The sequence below is a fragment of the Hemiscyllium ocellatum genome, chromosome 15 (assembly GCF_020745735.1).
Source record: "Hemiscyllium ocellatum isolate sHemOce1 chromosome 15, sHemOce1.pat.X.cur, whole genome shotgun sequence".
Lineage (NCBI taxonomy): Eukaryota > Metazoa > Chordata > Chondrichthyes > Orectolobiformes > Hemiscylliidae > Hemiscyllium > Hemiscyllium ocellatum.
Window position 1 is genome coordinate 36,519,778 of NC_083415.1, and position 25,287 is coordinate 36,545,064.

Genomic DNA, 25,287 nt, shown 5'->3' on the forward strand with positions numbered 1-25,287 from the left:
CCTCCAGATGAAGCATTGGTGATGCAGCCAGTTTCTATTCATATGTTTAGGTAGTGATGCATTTCCTGTTCTTTTTCTCAGCCAGTGGTAAATGGTGTTGCCAATGTCGTAACTGCACTGGAAGAGTTGGCAAGGTCTGGAGCACAAGCTTTCAGTACTATTTTTAGAATGTTGTCAGGGCCTGTAGTCTTTGCAGTATCCAGTGTCTCCAACTGTTTTTTGATATCAGATGGAGTGAATTGAATTGGCTGGAGACTGGTATCGGTGATGCTGGTGGCCAAGATGGATCATCCACTTGGCACTTCTGCCTAAAGATTGCCGCAAAAGCTTCCTCCTTATTCTTTGCACTGTTAGGCTGGGCTCTTCCATCGTTGAGGATGTGGACATTTGTGGAGCATCCTCCTCCCGTGAATGGTTTAGTCGTCCATCACATTTCACAACTGGATGTAGCAGGACTGCAGATCTGTTGGTTGTGGGATCGCTTAGCTCTTATCACTTGCTGCTTATACTATTTGGCATGCAAGTAATCCTATTTGGTAGCTTCACCACGCTGACACCTCATCCTCAGGTATGCCTGGTGCTGGTCCTGGCATGCCCTCTGTCAGTCTCCATTGAACCATAGTTGATTCTCTGACTTCATGGTAATGGGTCAGTGGGGGATATGCCAGGCATGAGGCTACAGATTGTCCTAGAGTACAGCTCTGCTGCCCAATCTTTAGTTACTAGATCTGGTCAAAACCTACGCCAGTTGGCTGAGTGATAATGCTACACAATACAATGGATATTATTCTCAATGCGAAGGCAGAACTTTGTCTCCACAAGGACTGTACAGTGGTCACCCTTACAGGTATTGCCATGGACAGGTGCATCTGCAACTAGTTAAGTGTATTTCAGGTGCCTGAATCTTTCAGGTTAGCTGTTGAAGTGTAAATGAAGTCAAATTCAAATGTTATTATTAATTTCTTTTGTTTCTTTTCCACTTAATCCAATCATTCTCTGTAATAAATTTGAGATTGAATTCATGTACTAATTTATCCTCTATTTCAGCCCTTCAGCCGAGATTTCTCAATAACTAAAACATATTTCAGGTTTTCCTCAGCAACTACCAAAATGCTGGAGATCACAACGGGTCAGGCAGCAAAAACTGGTTGTTCCTTACATATCAAGATCTTGTATGCTCCACAATGCCCTAAGCTCTTGGCATCTCCTACCTGGCAACATTATTCATGCATATTTAATTTCCTGTACAATTTCTAATCAACAGGACACATGGGAATACCCTGGTCCAGCAGAATTTGGATATGTCACAAGTGAACCGCATATTTTTAACAATAGCTTTAAAATTAGGCTAACTTGTGGGTCAGGTGACCTGTTCTGCAGTCTGTCTCACAGTTCAGCAAGGGTGGTTTGATTATTAGAGACCAAAGGAAAGCTCCGATTGTTTTACTGAGAACTTAATGCAAGGTACTTGGGCTTGCAGATGATGGCAACAGTTTGAGTTTACCATGAGTAGCCTTTTGCCCCAATCTTTTCTCCTGGGTTGGGTGCATTGAGGAGAAACCCCAGCTCTGTGGACCTAACCTTAAAAAAAGGCAACCTGCATTTCTGACTTCCAATTCAGGTTCATGAGCTGGATTAGGTTTCTAATATCAACTGGGTGGAAAGTATGCCTTGGAGACTTCAACACAGTTGTCAAAGTTTAAAGCATAAACTGGCTCTCTTGTTCAATTCCCTTCATTCTCTCATGCTACCTATACATTATTCACATCAATCCACCCATACCCCACAACTCCTCATACAACCCATTTAACTATCCCCATATCTCATTATAACCCTTCCCCCATTACTTATAATACTAACTCAAGTACCCACAAGCACTCACATTTAGAAAAAAGTTCTATTACTTAAAAATTTATAAAGTCGAGAGAAAAGCTCTCTCATTCATAAAAACAGTTAACAACTTGCTGACACTATTAGATATTTCCAAGATCTTTTTGCACCTTTAAACTGTAGAGAAAATTGTACATATAATTTTCTTAAAAGGAAACTACTCTCTTCTGCCCAATTACCTCCACCAAATGATTTCCAAAATCCTACCCAAAGGATTACTATAACCTATAAACAGTATGGCAGCTGCCCAAAGTAAAAGCACTGAAGAGACCTGCTCTCATCTCCACTCATTTAAATAGCCAACTACCTCTGGCCAACTGCATGCAAGAACTATGAAGCACACCCAGTCCGACTTTGGTAGGAATGCTGGAAGACGTTTGGGGTTAGGATTGCAATTCCCACCTTTTGGCATTTGCACTACAGCAAAGTGTCCTGAATTGCCAGAAAGATGATGTTGATATTTTTAATTAATTCATAGGACATGGGTTCCACTGGCGAGTTCGGAATTTATTACCTTCAGGAAATTAGAAATTGGTGTTGGTGACGAGTGGTTTTTTAACCTCAAGGATTGCAGTGGTTCAAGGGACACCCAAAATGCTGTAAGGAAAGGAGTTCTAGTGCTTTGACCCAATAATAATGGAGTGATTATGGTTCCAAATCAGGATGAAGTGTGGCTCAGAGGGAAACGTGCAGTTGGTGGCAGTTCGGTAAGGCACTGTTGGAACAACCGCGGAGAATTACTGCTAAGCATCTCATATGGTACACATTGCTGCCAGTAAAAGAAGTGAATGTTTAAGGCTGCAGGTGGAATGCCAGTCAAATGGGCTGTCTTTAATTAAGCTTATGAAGCTTTACATTAAAGTTGCACTATCTAGGCAAATGGAGGGTATTCCAGCACACTCTGACTTATGTTTTAGTAGACAGGCTTGGAAGAGACAGGAGAGTTACTACCTACAGAATTTCTATCATGTGACATGCTCTTGGAGCTACAGTATTTATGTGGCTGGTTTGTGTTCCAATTTCTAGGTTGATGGTAACTTGCAGGATGCTTAATAGTAGGGGATCTTGTGATGATAATACCATTAAACAAGAGGCGATGGTTAAATTTTTCTGAAGATGGTCATTGTCTGCACTTCTGACATGAATATTTCTTGACCCTCATCAGTCTTAACCTGGGTACTGTCCAAATCTTTCTGCATGTGGATACAGACTGCTTCAGCATCTGAGGAATCACAAATTGTGCATAAACAATTGTATTGTCGCTTTGCTTCTAAAATGCAAGGGGATTAGGATTAAGGATAGCAAATTAGCCTTTAGGTGACTGCAATGTTAATGCATTTCATGTTGCCATGGGGGAAAAAAGGGCAAAGTAGTCATTTCTGAGACCAGGTTACAGGTTTCTCCACAAATCTGCAAATATGACAGATAGGCAGCAGTTGTGTAATGACATTGTACTATAGAAAATATGCAAGAGTTTAGGTGTGAGATTGGTATGGGAAAAAAAGTAAATACAAACATGTTTTAAGCAACAGAAACATTTATTTTACAACTGCAAATCAAATAAATTACCAATGATTTTCAGCAATACAGTACATAAATAACCATGCTAAAATAAACATGACAGTTTTTATGTACAGGAGTCCATGGGCATCAAGTCCTGTAGTAAACATAACCACATCTACTTACATCAATTTCAACTATGGTCCTAAAGAATATACCAAAAAATTTGCAGAACAATGGTTTATTCTATTTTTACACCAATAACTTGAATTTTAAAGGAGGTCAAGTTTCAAATACAGTTCACACAATGCATTCTGGCTTTACATTTTTCTTCTCAGCAGCCACATTCAACAACATCTGGGACAATCTGTAATTCAGTGTTATCTCCGTACCAAATGAGAGCAGTATGCATCAAATTTAAAAAAATGACAGTTGTTCATTTTAATTCTGGAACATAAAAAAAATCAGCTTATTTGATCACTGATAATAATTGTACTGAATGATCAAACATCTCTTCTGCAGTCGCAAATTTCAGCACGGTATGTCACAAAAAAGTACATATGCAATCTTGATTCTACTTCAGACAAAGAAAATTGCATCCTTGGTCTGTAAAACCAACATTCAGACAACACATTTCACTTTGTTTTACAACTTAATTGGAGAACACAAAAGGCTTGATTGATTTAACATTTGCAGAGCGGTGAGAGGGAGCAATAATAGGCAACCTAAGATTTTCATCCTTCAACAAACAGGCTAGAATCCTTGTTTCACGAGCTAATTTTGCATTCCTTCATGTTGCTACAAAGATAATGGTCTTATTATTAAACTATTATCTGGCATAATTATTAACAAAATGTTTACAAAAAATAGTAAGAACCTACACAAAATTCATCTGAATTTCAGTCAGAATCCCCGGTAGGCACAATAAAAACTTATATTCCTATATAGCAACTTTTTCAATGCTAGATAACTAATTAAATAAAACAGACTGCAAACTAGTTATGGTCATATAGACCACCTGAATGTGTGACCCAATGTTTTCTACAATTTGGTGCATTACACACCCTGTGCCAACGTCGGTATATCAAACAAGTACCAGAAATATTCAAGCAGCAGCAAAAACTGACATCATTCACCTAGTTCTTAGGAGTGAGTTAACTATATTGCAAGATTCTGTAGATCATTTATGCTTCCAGGCTCATGAACATTAAAAATTAAGTACTGTGCTCCATCATTCAGCACCGTGGTACCAGCTGTTCAAAAATCTGTTCTTTTATTTCAAAATGTTAGCCTAAATATAAACTTCAACGCATGACAGGAAAATAACTATATATAAACAAAATAATTTACAAGATATACTATTAAAAAATCAATTACACCTATATTTTGTGCACCTGAAACAGAATAAACCAGTTAAATTCTCCACAATAGCATTATATTTCCACATGTTACTGTAGCAGACATATTACTACTGCGATAGCCAACTAGACTGATGCCAATTTAACTGAAATGAAGCAAACCATGCTGGAAATGATAGTTCAGTTTGAATTTTCTTTTAAATTAGAGATGGACAGTGCATATAAGCTATTTAATATTATCAATTTTAACAAAATCTTGATAAATACCATAACTGGAAGGAATGCACACTAAACAGTAGAGATATGGGGGTTTAGAGACAATACTTGAATAATTCTACAGACATTGCATTGAGGGCTCACATTGTTGGGTACTGGAAATGCTATTAGTGAATTGCCACATCTCAGTTCGACAACATATTTTGAAGTGCAGATAGAGTTCATCTTGTACCTTATTACAGCCAACAGGTTTACAGATCCTTAGAGACTGCAACTTCCATATCTATCAATTATTATAGTAAACAAACAATCATGAGGGAAGAACTAAAGGTAGTACAGGAAAAGGTTTTGGATACATCAAATGCACAGAAACACTACAAAAACAAGTCAAATGAGTGAATGCTTCACATAAACAAGTATCAGGTATTCTCAGCTGACAGCTCCAGAGAAGCTGACCTGGATTCAGCATTATCTAAACTACATTTTGTGAACATCAATACAAATTCCATGTCAGCGTCTTTTCGGTCCATTGTTACCTTTTTTTAAGATTATAATAGAACGATGTCTGTGCATCAGGCTATGATGGACATGTCTCCCATTGATTATCAAGCAATACAATTGTTGTGGTTCTGTTCGCCGAGCTGGGAATTTGCGTTGCAGACATTTCGTCCCCTGTCTAGGTGACATCCTCAATGTGAAGCGCTTGTGTGATCTTTTCTCCGGCATTTGTAGTGGTTTGAATCTGCCGCTTCCGGTTATCAGTTCCAGCTGTCCGTTGCAGTGGCCGGTATATTGGGTCCAGGTCAATGTGCTTATTGATTGAATCTGTGGATGAGTGCCATGCCTCTAGGAATTCCCTGGCTGTTCTGTTTGGCTTGTCCTATAAATAGTAGTGTTGTCCCAGTCGAATTCATGTTGCTTGTCATCTGCTTGTGTGGCTACTAAGGATAGCTGGTCGTGTCGTTTCGTGGCTAGTTGGTATTCATGGATGTGGATCGTTAGCTGTCTTCCTGTTTGTCCTATGTAGTGCTTTGTACAGTCCTTGCATGGGATATTGGTTTTGCTCATGCTCTGTCCTAGTGGCTGTCATTTGGAAATGCTCTTTATGTCTAGGGGAAAGACAACGGAACGAGGACATGCCGCAACCCAAAAAGGACTAGCCACACTACCATACATCACGAGCATTTCCAAACCGACAGCCAGACTACGGCGACCACTAGGACTCATAACAGCACACAAACCAACAGCCACTCTCAGACAACTACTCACCGGAACGAAGGACCCGATACCCAGCATGAGCAAAACCAATATAGTGTACAAAATCCCATGCAAGGACTGCACAAAACACTACATAGGACAAACAGGAAGACAGCTAACGATCCACATCCATGAACACCAACTAGCCACGAAACGACACGACCAGCTATCCTTAGTAGCCACACAAGCAGATGACAAGCAACATGAGTTCGACTGGGACAACACTACTATTATAGGGCAAGCCAAACAGAGAACAGCCAGGGAATTCCTAGAGACATGGCACTCACCCACAGATTCAATCAATAAGCACATCGACCTGGACCCAATATACTGGCCACTGCAACATTCAGCTGGAACTGACAACCGGAAGAGGCAGATTCAAACCACTACAAATGCTGGAGAAAAAAAATCACTGAAGCGCTTCACAGGAGGGTCCCAAGCACTGAGGATGTCACCTAGACAAGGGATGAAACGTCTGCAACACAAATTTCCAGCTCAGCGAACAGAACCACAACAATGAGCATCTGAGCTACAAATCTTCTCCCAAACTTTGAAGCAATATAATTAAAAGCAAAGTTCAGAGGATGGTGGAGATCTGAAATTAAAACAAAGTGCTGGGGGTTTCAGTAAATTTAACAGTATCTGTGCTGACAGGAAGAGTTAACATTGAAGTTGAAGAATCATAATACTTGAAACAGTAACATTTTTTTCCCCACAGAAACTGCCAGACTTGCTGAATCTCTCCATTATTACGCTCAAATATTTTTAATAAATCTGTTCAGAAGTGTTATTGTACTTTTCTGGAGCAGGTGGTACTTGAACCACATCGTTCAGCTCAGAGGTCGGAACAGTACCACTGTGTCACAGGAGACCACACTTTATTAATTTAATTGACCTGATCAAGTGGATTATAAATTAATATGCAAGCTTTCAATATTTTATTCAATTAGTTAACTTTAATCCATTAATGATTGAATAACATTCTGAATTTTAGCCAAGTGTCAATCCTGAAAAAAAAATTGACATTTTAAATACAGAAGCATATCCCAAGGGATAAAATTTCTGTAGTATGAATATCATCTTTTATGGTTTGTATGCTGAATTAATAAAATTAGATTTATTTAAATATCAGATTTACCACACCTCAAAAGCTTACAGAAGCAATGACATCACAAAGCGGAGTTAACATTAAGAAATAATGATTTGCAATTACATAGCATTCTTTAATGATCACCAAACTTCTCAAAGCATTTTATAGCCAAGTAAGTACTTTTAAAGGGCAGGTCACTATTGCAATATAGGAAATGTGACAGCTAACTTATGTGCTGTCACCTCACACAAACAGCACTGTGACAATAAATGCATTTTTCGCGATATCAATTGAGGGATAAATAGCGGTCAGAAAATGGGAGATAATTCTTTTACTTCTTTGAAATAGTGCTATGGGATCTCTTAAACAAACATGGGCAAGCAAAGAGAGCCCTGGTTTACCATTTGATAGCCTGAAGGTGCAACCTGCAAGGTAATTGTAATTAGCAGCATGAATGTTTGAATTAGACTTAATTACAGGAACAAGTTTAGTATAATTTTGAACGAGAAAAATAAGGTTAGCAATACAACTGAAATAAAATAATCTTATACTTGATTTCCAGCTGAAAAGGTATGATGCAATGACAAAGCAACTACAGACTAGACAAACTTATGACTTAAGCAATGAGTATGAAAAATTCAAGATGGAAAATGTTTAGAATGATTCGAGCTTTAAAAAAAAAATCTATTGCCACGACTCAAATTTTCTCTGCCAGAATCTCACTTTTATGTAACAAAGTTCAAACTATTGATCTCTGCAGTTTTTGATTTTTCCCCCCTTTGTAGCAATGTTATATCCAATATAAATTAAAAACTAAAGGAATAAGTATTCAAAGCCACAATGGAATGAACCATCCATACTGGAAGTAATTTGCTTAAAAGATACAATTTTTAATAATAAAAAAAGTTTTTTGATTTATCAGTGCCTTCTTGCAAATGATTGCCAACATTTGTTAAAATCTAGATAAACTTGTTGAAGGTTATGGTCAAAAATTAAATACCCTAGCTTTACAATCTGCTTTCCACAAAAGCAAAGTTAAGGAGTGAAGCACAACTAATTCGGGACAGGTGGCAACTTGGTCGTGCTGCAAATGTAGTGTCTCCCAAAATCTAGGTGTTTTAATGTTAAAATGGTAAAAGAGCAATTTTCACATTTTTTGATTCTTTTAGAACTTTTCCTCTTTCAAATGCAATGATAATGGAAAAATATAATTTAAGCAAAGCATAGTACAGATGAGGATTAATTGAAACCTGTTTAAAGCAAATCACAACAGAGGATTTAGTGGGGGGAAGACCTGTACACAGTTTAGTGTTAAAGCTTCAAGTTAAAGCCACAAGCAACTTCATAATATTACATCAATTACAGCTTCACTTTGTCACTTTTAATTTAAACCCACTTAAAACCATCTCTCATTCTAAAACAATTATGAAGTATAGTGTTTCAACTCTGCCAGCTACACAGCTTCTCAAGGGAACAAACAAGAAAACAAAAGCTGTATTTCAAACAGAGCACAAGGGAGTAAAGTGTGCTAAACACACACTTGATCCATTTGCAAACTTGAACAGATAGACAGACAAACAATACCTTTATCAATCCTTGATATTGTAAAAGCAATAAGCCCCACAGTAACCCTTGCTTTAGTGCAGTTGTTTCAATATTAAGTTGACAATAAAAATCAGGTCTTTCAGAGCAGTATAATTTTTAATATTAATTTAAGTATTGTGGTCTGAATGACACTTGCATTGCAGTATCTATTAGCATTGAATTTTGACCAGTTTTGGAAGACCAAGCTCCTAGAAACTGGGCTGAGAACTAGATTTACTTCTTAGAAATTTTACAGCCAGAGACAATAGCATAGATCCTCATCAGTTTAGACAGAATTCAAACTTGGCTCTAGGAAATGAATGGAGGGCACTTTTAAACATTTTAATGAAAAATATCAATGCTGACGGAATCAACAGAAACTTTCAATAAAATGTTGAGTTTATCTGGATTTTGTCTAGCAATTTGCTACAGCTATTAACACATTAGATTTTTAAAAATATGTTTTATTATTTTCAACTTCATAAAGGAGAGATTCACGAATAGTTTAGACTTGCATCAAACTATTTAACTCTTCAGTGCAGAAAAAGTGCTAATTTAGTAGAGATAATTTTACTCCTATCAAAGATCATTCTTTAAATATGTATTGCCATCTTAACATCACAATTAAACTGAAATGTAAAATTGTGGAAGCTTAGTTTAAAAACTAATAGCAAACATATTCCAAGTCAAGGTGAAAAAGGGGAATTGAAAAAGGAACATGCTTTTGTAAAATGAACATTAGGGAAGGAAACTAGATCAAATACTAAGAGCTCACTCCAGCAGTACACACTGGTATTTGAACTGTCAGATGCTGTTCTTGCATGTATACTTATTTAGCATTCTATTTTCTTCAAATGAAGCAAGGAATCCAAAATGAAAATGTGCATTTTCAAGAAAATTCTTAATTTTTATCCCAAACCTGTTCTTTTCATGTGAATATAATTGTTCACATTGGCTCACCGATCATTAGTATAACCTGATTAAGTTGACACCATAACTGAAAAAAAAATTTCATTTCAAAACCAATTCTCATTCTTAGGTGAATGTTTGCGTGGAGCAAGGTTCTGAGTCCATACTTTACAGCGAAGTTTTTGATTATTACATGAACGTCAGAAACTGGCAGTAAAGCACCGTAGCAAAATACTACACAATTCGATAACTTGGCAACAGTATTACTTTGGACCTCAATATTAAGCTTCAAGTGATATTTTAGAAATTTTAAAAGAATGTTACGCCAACAGATGGAATACCATTCCCTATTACAAACAAGTAACTGCACACCAAAACTCCCTGAAACTTGAACACAAAGTCTGTCATTACGACAAAGACATTATTGGCCATAATTACCCAGAGTTCCACACTCCAAAAATAAATCAGAACAAAACTCTTGATTGGCAACAATCTACAAAAGCTAACAGAAGGAAAACAACAACAGGAGTGTCAGTGGGTTTTCAGGTGAATCTACTTTGGTTGTTTACATGCACTGGCTCTACTGGAAGTTAATTATGAGACATCAGCCCATATGCACTTACAATACGCAATTCAAATGAAAAAAATGTTAGTCTTCAAATATTGGTTGCTACAGCATTTTGTTACGAAGGTAATGTTTAGTGGTAAAGGCAAGAAAAAAAGGAAAGGTGGTCTCCTCAATGTTGGTGGCTGCTCTCATCTTGGCAGGCAATCTTGTGAAAATTCTTTCCCCATCTATAGCTTTAACTAACCCAGTGTTGAAATGAATTTTAAATATACTTTTTAATTACAAGAACAAACTTGGCTTAGTTAAATCATTCGGTGTGATAGCTGGGGTGACTGTCACTAGTCAGCTGGGTTGTTTCTGTGGCCGATGTTGGCTGCACCACAATTGCTCCGTCTCCCTCTGAAAAAGAAAGAAAACAAAATGTTCTAGTCATTTTTTTAAACTAAGGATCAATCCTTACCAATCCTACTTTTTTCAGGTTCATGCCAGTCATTGACAGGTGCTTAATTTGGAGTCTTTATTTTCAATTCAAGTACCTATTGGATACATTTTTCCTAGATTAGTTTACTTGGGGGTGCAGATTTTAGGTTATAAACAAACCATCAGGTTGATACTAAGCTCCGTTTAACATACTTAGACATGGCATCAGTGTAAGAAAGAACTTTTGCCAATACAAAACCCAAAGGACTCTACAGTTTTCAGACTGAGGGGGAATGTGGGCCAGTGCTGTTAATTAACTGTTATTTGGTTTCCCAAACTAAGCATCTCAATGTAGTGTCATTAAGGGCAACCAAAAAATCCAGAACTGGAGACAGGAATAACATTGTTATGGCTGATATTCAGCTCAAAAGGCTTAAAATGAGCAAGAAAAGCACAGTGACAGATAATGGCCTGGTGGCAAAGGATTAGAATGGAAAGAAATAACCTTGTTCTCCATTTGGAGGTTAGCAGTGCTCAGCAAACACATACCAATCAGTAACCTCCTCAGGAAAGAAGTGAAAGCAGTTGTTGAGACTGCACAACAAAAGACACTGGTCTAGCCTCCATCAAGGTATTAAATGGGCCCACATGACCCAGTGTTGTGGCATGAAAAGAAACCCCATTCGACTGGGGTTCATCAAGTGAAAAAGGTGGTGGCATAGTTTCAATAAGGGGACCCCAAAGATTATATCCAGAAACAGACACAAGCAAACACAAGGTTGATGATACTGTTCCTCTTACTTTGAAGTAATTCAATAAACTTAATTAGTCAACAGTGCACAAAATCATTACAAACAATACTGATATGAGTTTCTGGTAGAACCACATAATCAAGATTATAGGGAACTGAGCTAAAAGGATTTCTGAGAAGTGCATCACTTTGCTGATGACTGTGTCTGTGGAACTGCAGTGGCGTAGGAATAGCTGCCAGATAAGTGACAAACATGAAGGAAACGGCAATGGAACTCCATAAAGTGTCTTGAAGGATCTTGTAGCTAAAATTGGTGCATATACACTGAGTGGGCTGCTGGATAAATTTGAGATTCTTTTTTGTTGTATCTGCTACTGTATAATTTATCATTTATATTCAGCATAATGTATTATTCATTCATGTTGACTAGATTCATTATCGTTCTAACATTCAGGTCATGAGATTACAGGAGTAAATGCATTGAGAGAATTTTTGTTTTATATTATTAAAAAACCAAACATAACATTTTCAAGCCATGATTTCTGCTTTTCACACTTCATGGTTCGCTTAACAAAAACACAGGAAATTGTGCTAATCCTTCCGTTATGGAAACAATATTTCAAGGTTTTAATTACTACTGCCCTCCAACATCAAGATCACAACTGTTTTAAAATTCCTCACTATTTGAATAAATGTAAGAACAATGTCACTTAAGCCTACACCCAAAGGATCATCTGCAGAATGCATATTTTATGCAATTAATAAAGTGGGTAAAAAAACTGCTACAGTGAATACATATTTATCAAAAAAGAATGCTCAAGAGTTTAATGTATATTTGTAATTAGACCAGTGTTACAAATTTATCATCTGTGAAAGGAAACGTCATTTCCATTCTATATTCATCAGGATTCTGAATGCTGCTTCATGTCTCGAATCATGGGCAACCAGTGAGGTGTATACACTGATTTCTGAAAATTTTGAAAAACAGGTAACAGGTGCAGAATGACACTAACTACCAGACTTAAGTGTTCACGAATGACTGCTCAAGAGACAGCAGCTAATAGAATACTCTGACATGCACTGATCCAATTGTTCCCAGTCTGTCTGTCCATTTCAAACTATCAGCTGACATTTTTGTGATTACCTTTTCCCTTACAGGATGTGTAGACTCAAAAACATTAAATTTGAAAAAGTATTCTATGGTAGTTGGTAATGTATTACAATTATAAATATTTAAATTTAAAAAAAAACAGCAGCAACACAATTGACTTTTTCCCTGACTATTCCTAAAGCTCAAAATGTGGGAACACTATTCCATGATTAGTTCAGTCAAGCACCACTACAAAGGGGCATGGTCAAGTCCTAAATTCCATCACATTCAAGCGATCATTTAAAAAAAATTATAAGATGCTGGGTGGTATCTGGGCAATATTCTTAGCATTCTGAATATTAAAATTCCAATATCCACGAAGTTAAGGAAACAGATTTCAGGGCATGTATTGGAAACTCTCAGAATAACCATTTAAATGTTAACCAAAAATTGAGAGGAATGCGAATTAGGCTACCGAAGGAGCAGCAGCTTGCACCAATGAAATCAAATTTTACATGATCAGTCAAACTTCTCTCACTGTCTTTTAGCAATGATCACACCAGTGGTTCTTTTACAAATTTACAAACAACTTGAAGAAAATCTCCATTATTCAAATTGGCGTTTTACTCTTCTAACATGCCCAGGATGTGACCTGTTTTACAGATAAAGGCACTGTAGACATACATTTTTTAAAAATTATACTTATACCAATGAAAATGGTGATAACAAGAACCATTAGTTTATATACTTGGCAACAGTGAGAACCACAGACTCTGGAGAATCAGAATGGAGCTGGAAAAAGCACAGCAGGTCAAGCAGAGAAGGGGAGTTGATGTTTCAGGTTGGGGGAAGGGGTTTGAGAAGGTGGGTGAGGTGGCAATAGATGAATCCAGGTAGGAGATGGCTGTATGACTGATCAGTGGGAAGGTGGAACGGATAGGTGGGATGGAAGAAGGGGCAGGGCGGGGTGCAGATTTGGAAGACTGCGAATTCTGTGTTGTAAGCTCTTGAGGTGCTCTTCCTCCAGTCTGCCTCAGGTCTTGTGTTGATGGTGAAGGCAGCCCATAATGGACATGTCCTCAGGGGAGTGGGGCGGGGAGGTGAGTGTGTGGAAGGGAGTTGAAATGGCTGGTGAGGTTGACTGGATCGGTGGTTGGAGAAGGCCCAGATGGGCATGTCTTCAGGTGAGTGAAAGTATATAGTCAGGGAAGTATATAGTAAACCCAAGTCTATAAGTTTGGCCTTAAAGATAAAAGGAGAAGGTGAGGACTGCAGATGTGGGAGATCAGAGCTGAAAATGTGTTGCTGGAAAAGCGCAGGTCAGGCAGCATCCAAGGAGCAGGAGAATCAACGTTTCGGGCATAAGCCCTTCTTCAGGAATGAGGAAGGTGTGCCAAGCAGGCTAAGATAAAAGGTAGGGAGGAGGGACCTGGGGGAGGGGCATTGGGAATGTGATAGGTGGAAGGAGGTTAATGTGAGGGTGATAGGCCGGAGAGGGGGTGAGGGCAGAGAGATCAGGAAGATGATTGCAGGCCAAGAGGGTGGTGCTGAGTATGAGGGGTGGCAGTGAGATAAGGTGGGGGGAAGAGAATGTGGAAGCTGGAGAAATCTGCACTCATCCCTTGTGGTTGGAGGGTTCCTAGGCGGAAGATGAGGTGCTCTTCCTTCAGGTGTCGTATTGCCATGGTCTGGCGATGGAGGAGGCCAAGGGCCTGCATGTCCCTGGTGGACTGGGAGGGGGAGTTGGGTTGGTTGGTGCAGGTGTCCCAGAGGTGTTCTCTGAAACATTCCGCAAGTAAGCGACCCGTCTCTCCAGTGTAGAGGAGGGCACATCAGGTCCAGCTGATGCAATAGATGATGTGTGTGGAGGTGTAGATTAATTTGTGACGGATATGGAAGGATCCCTTGGGGCCTTGGCGGGAAGTGAGGGAAGTCAAAGGAATAGTTATAACACTAATTCAATAACTATCTTGTCCTTTCACTGCATTTTGTTTACATTTCTTCTATGAAGAGTAATGCCAATTGTCAAAATGTATCATTCCTCAAAATGGCAAAAGTAAACAGCCACAATAAATAAGCACCTGTTTTCTCTCCATGCTCCGATAGAGTTACAGCACAAAGCTATATTTAAAATGTACTACCCCTGGGAAATTTATCAAATGGATTTAGAACAGAAAAGTTTCTGAAAAGTGCTTGCTAAAAATCATTTAATAACATGATGTGCCAGACTAAAAAGGTTCCTTTTCCTTTTTTTAAAAAAAGGAAAAGAACAAAGAAGAATAACCTTTATTACAAATCAAGTGCTATTGTCAATGTTGGGACTCAAGGCTTAGAAAGATCACCTTGGCAACCATGTTATCGTAGAGATCCTTACACAGAGTGCGGGATCATTTTGACTTTTATACTACAAGTGCCCACTGATAGTTTAGATGCTACCAATAGCTCTTAACTGGCATTTTGCAAGAATCCACAAATTCAATTAAAAGTAAAAGTTGAACAAAATAATTCTGAAATGATTATTTTCTAATTGTTGGACTTGAAGTGTCGATTGTGATGGCAAAATTCTTTAATGTTGCGATTCTACAAATTGGGGCATTAAACGAAAACATGATACAATAATACATAGTTGCATCTACATTTATTGGCCTTCAAGATTTGCGAAAAGACTTTTAGCCATAACTACAATAACTGGCACCCAAGCTATGTTTGTCGAGCTGGGAAGTTAATTTCTAGATACTGAAGATGTCACCAGACAGGGAACAAAGTAAGTGAAGCCTCCTGTGAAGTGCTGCTGTACTGTGTTTTCTGGAATTTGTTTGGCTCCGTTCCTGCTGTTTCTGGTGTAGTGGCCAGTATATTGGGTCGTGGTCAATGTGCTTGTATGATAGAGTCCAGGAATGAGTGCCATGCTTCTAGAAATTCTATCTCCGGCTGACCTCTGTTTAGCTTGTCCTATGATCATTGCGTTGTCCCAGTCAAATGTGTGGTCCTTGTCATTTGTGTGTATGGCTATCAGAGACAGCTGGTCATGGCATTTAGTGCCTAGTTGGTGTTCACAGATGCAGATTGCTAGTTGCTTCTCTATTCGCCCTATATAGTGGTACGTGCAGTGTTTACATGGAATCTTGTAATTGTGTACAGAACAGATATCCCCTCAACTTCAACTGTAGATGCCTAACAAACAATGTGACAAGGACATGCCACAACCCGACACACTAACCACTCTACCTTATTTATAAAACGTCTTAGAACTGATAGCCAGGGATCTTCGTCCACTGGGATTCATGACAGCCCATAAACCGATAGCCACGCTCAGACAACAACAGACTGGGACAAAAGACCATATACCCATCCTGTGCAAGAGTAGTGCAATTTACAAGATTCCATGCAAAGACTGCGTGAAACACTATAGAGGGCAACCTAGCAAGCCACATTCACAGAAACCAACTAGCCACTAAATGCCACAACTAGCTGGACCTAGTAGACACACAGACACACACCAAGGACCACATGATCGACTGGGACAACACAACAATCATTGATCAAACAAAACAGAGGAAGTCAGAGAGAATGTCTAGAAGCATGGCACTCAGTTACAGACTCCATCAACAAGCACATAGACCTAGACCCAATATACTGGCCATTACAATGTACATCCAGAACAGACAGCCGGAAGCAGCAGAAACAGAACCAAATAAATTCCAGAAGACAATACAGCAGCACTTCACAGGGAGGCTCCAAAGCAGTGAAGATTTCATCACCTGTCGAGATAATGCAAACATCTGTGAAGCAACTTCCTAGTTCGACGAACATATACACAACTAGGACTTCTTAGCCTGGATTTTTGCTGGCCCCACAGTCCTTAAGCCAACATAGATAGGAGTTGTGAATCTTGCAGAATTTGCATTGTAGCTCAATCCTACAGCAATTACCTGGGAAATGTGATTTTCTAATCAACAATTCCTCCATGCCTAGAATTCCAAATGTTTCCATTTAAAATTGGAAACTGGAGGGTTCCGATGAAATAAATTAAATAGTTATAGAGGAAGAGTCGGATGATTAAATACATAGCCTAAACCAGAGTAACGAATCAATAAACCCATACTTACCTGATACACACCAAACCAGCTACTCACTCTCCAGACTCCTTACACCTCCAACACCCTGCTTTCAAACTCACTTCCCCTGGACTCTCCTGGAACTCCCCAGCATTGAATGGAACCTGCCTGACACCATCCCTACCAATACAACCTGAGCAGGTATCACCCCCACTGGGTCAGCCAATAAAACCACCTCCCCTATTGAATGAGTCAAATGTCCCCTCTGGACCTAATCCAACACTCTTCCACCCTTACAGGTGGACCCAACATAACCCTGCTACCCACCTCACCAGACTCAACATCTCCATATCCATCACTCACCTTCCTTGCAGTCCCCATACTGAATTCTCCCATTCATTCTAAACACCGCATTACTAACCTTTACTACTTTGCAACCGACCCAACTGGCATCCTACTAACCTAGCAGCCTGCTTTCCCAGGAGCCCAATATCACAATTACGTATCTGTTGTTTGACAGCAGCTGTCAAAGAGGTTATCAGGAATCTTAAATTTCAAAAAGGTAGCTAATTGCCTTCTTCTGACAGTTGGGCTACAAGAGACATGGTTACAATCTCCTCTCAGAAATGCAGAGCTCCTTTCTTCTGTAAAAAATGCCCAGAGTGGCAATGTGTCCTCAGAAAATCTGGCCCATTGTTTTGTGATTTATGAATGCATAAACTATATTCTTAGCTTCCAAAGCATGACTGCTACTGTCAGCTGAGAAAATATCAGTGACTTGAGATCATTCCCAATGTTTCTGCACGATTGATGTGCATCATTTTCCTTCCCCTGATAAATAACAGATATATTTTGCTTAAGACTGCAGACATCACGATCAATAACGACAGGCAAGTTTTAGCAACAAGTTAACTCTAATGGGTTGGGAATTAAATGCTCTAAATTCAAGCTGGATTGTGATAGCACTTGGTTCATATTGAAGGAGCACATCGTACCAATTATCTCTGTCAGAATATCCCAGAGTACTTATTCAAAGGCTTTGAAATACAGGTATTTTGCACCCAGCAAGATCCCACACTTCAGTAATTTTAAGTCAGTTGACTGGAGGGAAAATTAGCTAAGATACTGGCAAACCTGCTGCTCATTTTATACCCAGAATGCTTTACTTCAAAAAGGTGCTATACAAAACAAATTATTGTTGCATTCTTTAATATTTTTTGAAAGAATTGTTGCAGCAAACTCTAATCATTTTAGCAGTATCTAAGGCAGTGCTATGAACCGCATGACAGATACTTGCAAGCTGGTCTAAATAATGTCATTTATTTGTATTCACATAATAAAACAGTGCATTCACAGGCTCCAACAAGGCTCTTTTGGCATTCAAAAATGTCAAGTCTGCAAATTAATGGAGAACTTCGATCATAACGGAGATAGGTGTATGGTGTTTATAATGATATATGTTCATTTAAAGATACACTTTTCTCTTCAGGGTTTTGTTAATTACCCCAAGTAAAATTCGAATTGTTACCACTACCTTACACTTTCAAAGTTAATCAAAATATGTTTTGACAGATGTAATAGTTCAGGCACTTTTTAAACAAAATACTAGCGTAAAGTTTCTCATCATCAGAAAGACTGCTTGATAATGAGAACCTAACTTCTACTATGTACCTCTTTCCAGGTCTGACTGTAACTGTGCCTCCAGATCTTCTGGTGAGACATAATAGTCGTGTTCCTCCCCCTCAGGAGGCTTCGGTTTACACTTCCCACAGCAGCAATTACAGCAGCAGCAGAGGCAGCAGCAGAAGTAGCAGCCAGTGATCACTCCACAGAAGACAAACAAAGCCTGAAAGAAAAGTCATTCACAGAAAGTTCAATCTCATAGGGGCTGGAACCAACCTGACTGAATGTTAAGTACCACAGATTTCCAGTAAATTCTACAATAACCATTAATTACTCTTTCAAACCTAAACTGTTCCTACATTCAGAAATCTCAAACACCGATGCTGATTTTAAGATATTTTCTAAAATGATTTATAGATTTATTACACATCTTTGGAACAGGTGGTACTTTAACTTGGATCTCTTGGTTCAGAGGTAGGGATACTACCACTGCATCACAAAAGCCCTTGGGTGTTAGCTCTGAAGGCCCCCTTAATTAAGTAGATTGTCAAAACATACATTAGAATGGCAAATTTGATGAAGTGGCAGAAGGCTAAATGCATGTCAGTAACTACATCCCAGCAAAGTTCAAATTCTTCTACTTCTTCAGAACGGGATGGTAACATTGAAATAGATAATACATAAAAAGATTATTGGAAAGTTATGCACAAAAGCTTGAAGATACAGATAACTGAAAATATTAATGTCCAGAAAGCAACTTAAAAGATTAAAACATTTTATTCCACATATAACCTCAAGGATGACTGCAAGAGAAACTCAGTAACTAACATATGTGGGGAGTTCCAACTAAACGTTCAGAAGCAAAGTAGAGCCATTTGATTTTAATAAAGATACTTAAAGAGTAACTGGTGGATACCAACAGAAAATACTTCAGGCCATTATCTTGTCTGAAATTTGAAATTCTTCAGAAGGTGCAAGTAATTTGTGGTTTTTGCCAAACGGATATGGTTAGCTTATTGTACAGGTAGAAATAAAAAGGGGGTTAGGAGCTATAAAGCTATATACAGCTATAAGGGGGGGGGGGGTAAAAAAAACACATTTGTGCTTTAAAATGTAAAACATTTAAATGGTAAAGTTTCCATTGGTTTGCCATTCTGCACCATATGTAACAGAATGCATACATACATCAGAATAACTGGATCCTAAAGAAATTTAAAATTAAAGCAGGGAAGACTCAAATTGGTTGCCTGGCTCCAGTCTAAAACTTCCGAAGGTGACCTTTGTCCCCAGTTCCACGTTCTTTTATTAATATGCTATGATACTGATTGAAACGTGCAAACACTTATAAATCTAATACAAAATCTGAACTAAACAGATTTATGATAAATAGGTCTATATTCACTCGTTTGCACGGATTGAAGCATACAAAACAAATGGGGATATTTACTGATAATATCCTACCAAACCTGTGACCTAATGTCTTTTATTTGCTCAAATTGTCAATAATCAAGTATATTTAACCTAAATCAGTTTCCAATACACTAGGTGTATTGAAGTGACTTGAAAATAAATAAACCTTAGCAGGCACTGTCAAGTGAAAAAGTACACAGAGAATATAAGATATCTAAAAGGCAAAATGTAGATTTTGCAGCTTCTGATTCAAAATCAAATGCAAAAACATGTTTATGGAAACCAAACAAACTAATTTTAGGTGCTTTTTGAGGGGAATACAGCCTGGAGTGGTCCCTTGCTTATTTAGCCTCATGTGCCATGGGCAGGTTTACATGCTTATGAAGGTAGAAAGGGTCTAGGCATATATCACATCCAAAAGACAGTGTCCCTGACTGGTGTCTGCCAAAAGTTTGCGCTCAAGAGGCTATTACCATGCAGCAAATATTCTCAGTTTATTTATTGTTTATTTGGCCTGGAGGTATAAACAAAATTGTAAAATTTTGTAGGTTGGAGCTTTAAAGACAACAAAATTGCCAATCTAGGCAAAGGTGGTAATGCTATCTGACATCTACACATGCATATAGCTAATAGAAACTTGTAATTGCTATCAGAGAAACCACACTCCTTTCAGGGTGTAGTATTGCAGTTGTTGGAGACGAATTGTCATGAACTTGAACTTTTTATACAGTATCCTTAAAAAGCAACAAGAATGCAAAGCCTTATTGAATCTCATGAGTTTTTAAAAAGACCATGCCAATAAGGCTCAACATATTCTCATCCTGCAAAGTTAATTTTCAAAGAACATTTTACAAATTCTGTTTCTTTTTAAAGTGCGAATTACAAATTTACCAAGATTAGAGTCCCTACAGAATGGAAACACACCCTTTGGCCCAACAAGTCCACACTGACCCTCCGAAGAGTAACCACCCAAACCCATTCCCCGAACCTATATTTATCCTCGACTAATACACCTAACATTACAGGCAATTTAGCATGGATAATTCACCTGACCTGCACATCTTTGGATTGTGGGAGGAAACCAGATCACCCAGAGGAAACCCACACAGACATGGGGAGAATGTGCAAACTCCACACAGATGATCTGCCCCAGACAGGAATCGAACCCAGGTCCCTGGCGCTGTGAGGCAGCATGCTAATCACTGAACCACCGTGCCTCTCAAGTTACAATTGGGTTCCACAAGCTTCATTCCTGATGAAGGGCTTATGCCAGAAACGTGGACTCTCCTGCTCTTCAGATCCTGCCTGCTTTTCTAGCACCACACTCTCAACTCTAACTTCATCCAAATTAATGCTGGAAATCAAAAACAGAACACTGTTGAGTCTTATTCTGATGAAGAGTTATTCTGAACTTGAAGCATTAACTCCATCCACTCGCTAGATACTGTAGGATTAGAGTTTCTCCAGCATGCTCAGTGTTTCTTTCTAATTTGATCTGTTGTGTATATGTCCTAACCTTTATTTCACTTTCTGTAAAAATATTAAAATGCAGATTATAAAGTCTTATTTGCTTTATTAGTATAAAGCTTCAATCAGGTTGAATGATTCACTAATCAGCCAGCCTGCATTAGACCCAGCATGTTGTCAAATTCAAAATTACGTTGAAATGGAGGAAATGGATATTCTATGGCTCACCAAATCTTTTTGGGTCATCTTTTCTTCGAGGCCAGAAGCAACTGCTGATCTTTTATTGCTGACTGCAATGCTTTAGTAGCCAGGCGTCTTAGCAAATGATTAACAATTTTGCTCAAATATTTCAGTATATTATAAATCCTCACCTTTGCCCACCAGCTAGACAGGACGAAATACGTATTTACATTCTCCTCACCAAACTGTTCTGCCACGTAGAGACCCAATGAGCCATACTTATCATAGATATTCCGTTTTGTTGCATCAGTCAGAATTGCATGAGCATTGTTTATTTCTTTAAATTTCTCTGATGCTTCAGGGTTATCTGGATTTTTGTCAGGATGGTACTTCAGTGCAAGTTTTCTGCATAAAAAGGCAACATATACAAGTAGTTAGGAAGAGTAATTCACTTGTGTGAACACCGAAGAATGGTACAACTTTTAAAACTGTTCCAATCTAGTTATCATAACTACTCAAACTCCTGCTCAAGTTGCATAATAGAGTGATTGATAGATAGGTAGTGTCAGGAGTTATTTTTAAGAACTACTGACTTCAGTACATTACATTGTATAGTACATATCCTGTGAAATGTCTTTCCAAAATGTTATCTGCACTCCAACACAGTACACTAATATCCACTCTGTGGGCATCCATTGATAGAATCAGGGCCCTGAGCTGTACTGAAACCAAACAAAACATCTTGATCTTTCACCCAGGCATGCATTTCCATACTAAAAATTCACTGTAAAGACAAGTAAAATAAAGGACAGCAAGCTAAAGGAGGAAGTTTTATTCAAGGTGTTGCATTTTAAAAAGGGATTTAGGGGAGGATGGTTGGAGCTTAGCATGGAGCCAATTTAAAAAAAAAAGCCAAATGGCAGTGGCAGCAGTAGCTTCTTACATTTATAGCACTTTTGATGGAATGAGTTCAGAGATGCTTCAGGAGCATTATAAAATAAAAATATTGCACTAAGGAGTTACTATGTTAAGGAAACAAAACATGCAGCCTTTAACTCATTAAAAGGAACAAAGTGGGAGCGAGTGAGGTAGAGAAACGGACAAACAGTAATTCAGAGCTTGAGGCAAAGTCACTAACAATGGAGAACATGAAAATCAACAGGCCAGAATTGGAGAAGAGCAGAGGTATCCCAGAGGGCTGTTGGGCTGGAGGATATTACAAAGATAAGGAGGCAAAGACCATATAGGGATTTGAAAACAAAGTATTTTAAAAATTGAGGCATAAATTTAATGTAGGTTAAAGATCAGTGGGACAGATCATTGAGGAAATGGAGTCTTGCTGAAACTATACAGGCACTAGTTAGACCACACCTAAAACCCCTGTGGGCAGATTTGGTCCTCTTATCCAAGAAAGGATACACTGGTCCTGGAGGCAGTCCAGAAATAATCTTATGAGGAGAGGCTAGAGGCCTTTAGAAGAACAAGAAGTGATCTTATTGAAAATAAGATTTAGTCGCTGTTTTCCCTGTGGGGCAGTATTGGGCCAGATGGCATTACCTCCGAGTAAAAGATTGCCAAGTTCAGATATAGTTGACAATAAATTTCTTCAGAGGGTAGAGAATGCTGTAGAGGTTGGGTGGACGAATATAATTCAAAGCCAAGTTACAGATTTTTAACTATTAAAAAAATGAAGGGTACTGGGGAAAGCACAGGAAATTGGTGAGGTGAATCAGCAGATCAGCCACTATCTCACTGAATGATGAGCAGACTTGATGAGCTGAATGGCCGCCTTCTGCGCATACATCTTATAGTCTTATTAATGAACAGAGATAAGTCAACAAATGGTTGGTGAACTTTCAGTAGTGTAAATAAATGGAATGTGACGGAGAGGATTTGAGGTCAGAAATTTAGATTAGGACTGAATAGGGTGCACAGGTTGTGAATATTTAACATGGAGGGCTAACACATACAGATGACAGGAAACACCAATATCTCAAAACTGAATTTTAAAAATACAAAACAAAGAAGAGGGAGGGCAAAGGATAGGAAATTGGGACTTAAAGTCTGTAGTTGTAACCAGTGGGAGCCTGCTCTCATATCACACCATTTTACAGCTAACTTAGAAAAATACAAAACTGAAAAACCTTCTTGGTGAGCACAATGCCCATATCAAAAAGTGAAAAACTTAAGAATCAGCATCTCAAAAAAAATTAGATGGATCATATCTAACCCAAAAGAACTTCTGCTGCGGTCATTACTGTGATCAGTTTCATTGCATTTCATTCCCAATAGTCAGAAGTGTACGAACTACTTCTGATTTGCAAGCAGCAATTAAATCGCATTTGAACTCAAATTGTATGATTCATTCAAAGTTGACCTGCCCCATGTCAAGACTAAACTACAAATTGGCTTTGCAGTTGTACGATACACTGACTTTTACATTGTAATACACAATCATAAAACAATGTTACCTAGCAAAAACACTTCAGTATCAGAATTAAGCATTTTGAAACCAGTTTTTTGTTTAAATTTACCTCATTCCTCAGCTGATCATAGAATTAGAATGGATTAGATTAGATTACTTAGTGTGGAAACAGGCCCTTCGGCCCAACAAGTCCACACCGACCCGCCGAAGCGCAAGCCACCCATACCCCTACATTTACCCCTTACCTAACACTACAGGCAATTTAGCATGGCCAATTCACCTGACCCGCTCATCTTTGGACTGTGAAAGGAAACCGGAGCACCCGGAGGAAACCCACGCAGACACGGGGAGAACGTGCAAACTCCACACAGTCAGTCGCCTGAGTCGGGAATTGAACCCGGGTCTCAGGCGCTGTGAGGCAGCAGTGCTAACCACTACGCCACCGTGCCGCCCATAATAGGTGATACAATTTAATATGCAAAGCCAAAAACAATTCTAGAGGTTAATGAAAACAACTAATTTATTTAAGAATGCAAGGTAAAGCCTGAGAACTATAGACCTGCGAGTCTGACTTCAGTGGTGGGTAAGCTGTGGGAAGGGATTCTGATAGAGAGGATCTGTATATATTTGAAGTAGTAAAAACAAGGACTGCAGATGCTGGGAACCAGATTCTAGATTAGAGTGGTGCTGGAAAAGCACAGCAGGTCAGGCAGCAACCGAGGAGCAGGAAAATTGATGTTTTGGGCAAATGCCCTTCATCAATATCTATTCCTGATGAAAGGCTTTTGCCCGAAACGTTGATTTTCCTGCTCCTCAGATGCTGCTTGAACTGCTGTGCTTTTCCAGCACCACTCTAATCTAGAATATATTTGAAGAGGCAAGGAATGATTACAGATACTCAGCATGGTTCTGTGTGGGGGAAATAGTGTCTCAAAGTTGACTGAAGTAACCAGGAAGCAACCAAGAAGATCGCTTATTTGGATTTTAGTAAAGCCTTTAACAAGGTTCCACATGATAGACTAAGTAGTCTAGTTAGATCATACAGGATTCAGAGTGAGATTGCAAATTGGATTTAAAAAGTTTGCTGAGCTACAGGAGACAGAATGGAGGACAGCTATTTTTTGCACTGGAGGTCCATTACTAGCTGTGTTCTGCAGGGATCAGTGCTGGGTTTACTTTTGTCTGTCTGTCATTTATATAAATGAGTTATGAAAATATAGAAGGCATGGTAGTAAGTCAGATGATATCAAAATTGGTGGTATAGTGGGCAGTGAAGAAGGTTATCTAAGAGTACACGGAGCTTGATCAATTGGGCCAATAGGCTGAGGAGTGGCATATGGAGTTTAATTTCATTAAATTAAATTTTGATAAACAAACCAGGACTTATTAGGAGTTGGGATGTCGTGTTGAAGTTGTACTAGATATTGGTGAGCCCTCTTCTGAAGTGTAGTTTTCATTGCCCTGGTAATAGGAAAGATACTACTAAGCTGG

At 38.6% G+C, this 25,287-nt stretch overlaps 1 protein-coding gene across 1 annotated transcript in view; it reads right to left on the reverse strand.

Annotated features, from left to right (window-relative positions):
* Positions 1–5,986: 5,986 nt before the first annotated feature.
* Positions 5,987–25,287, reverse strand: part of LOC132822943 (dnaJ homolog subfamily C member 5) — a 67,502-nt gene continuing 48,201 nt past the window's right edge. Inside the window, exons 3-5 of the mRNA XM_060836371.1 lie at positions 21,563–21,776; positions 18,363–18,537; positions 5,987–10,771 (exon numbers count right to left, since the gene is read on the reverse strand). Coding sequence (XP_060692354.1) covers positions 10,680–10,771; positions 18,363–18,537; positions 21,563–21,776 — 481 coding nt within the window. The 3' untranslated portion in view covers positions 5,987–10,679. The remainder of the gene's footprint in view (positions 10,772–18,362; positions 18,538–21,562; positions 21,777–25,287) is intronic.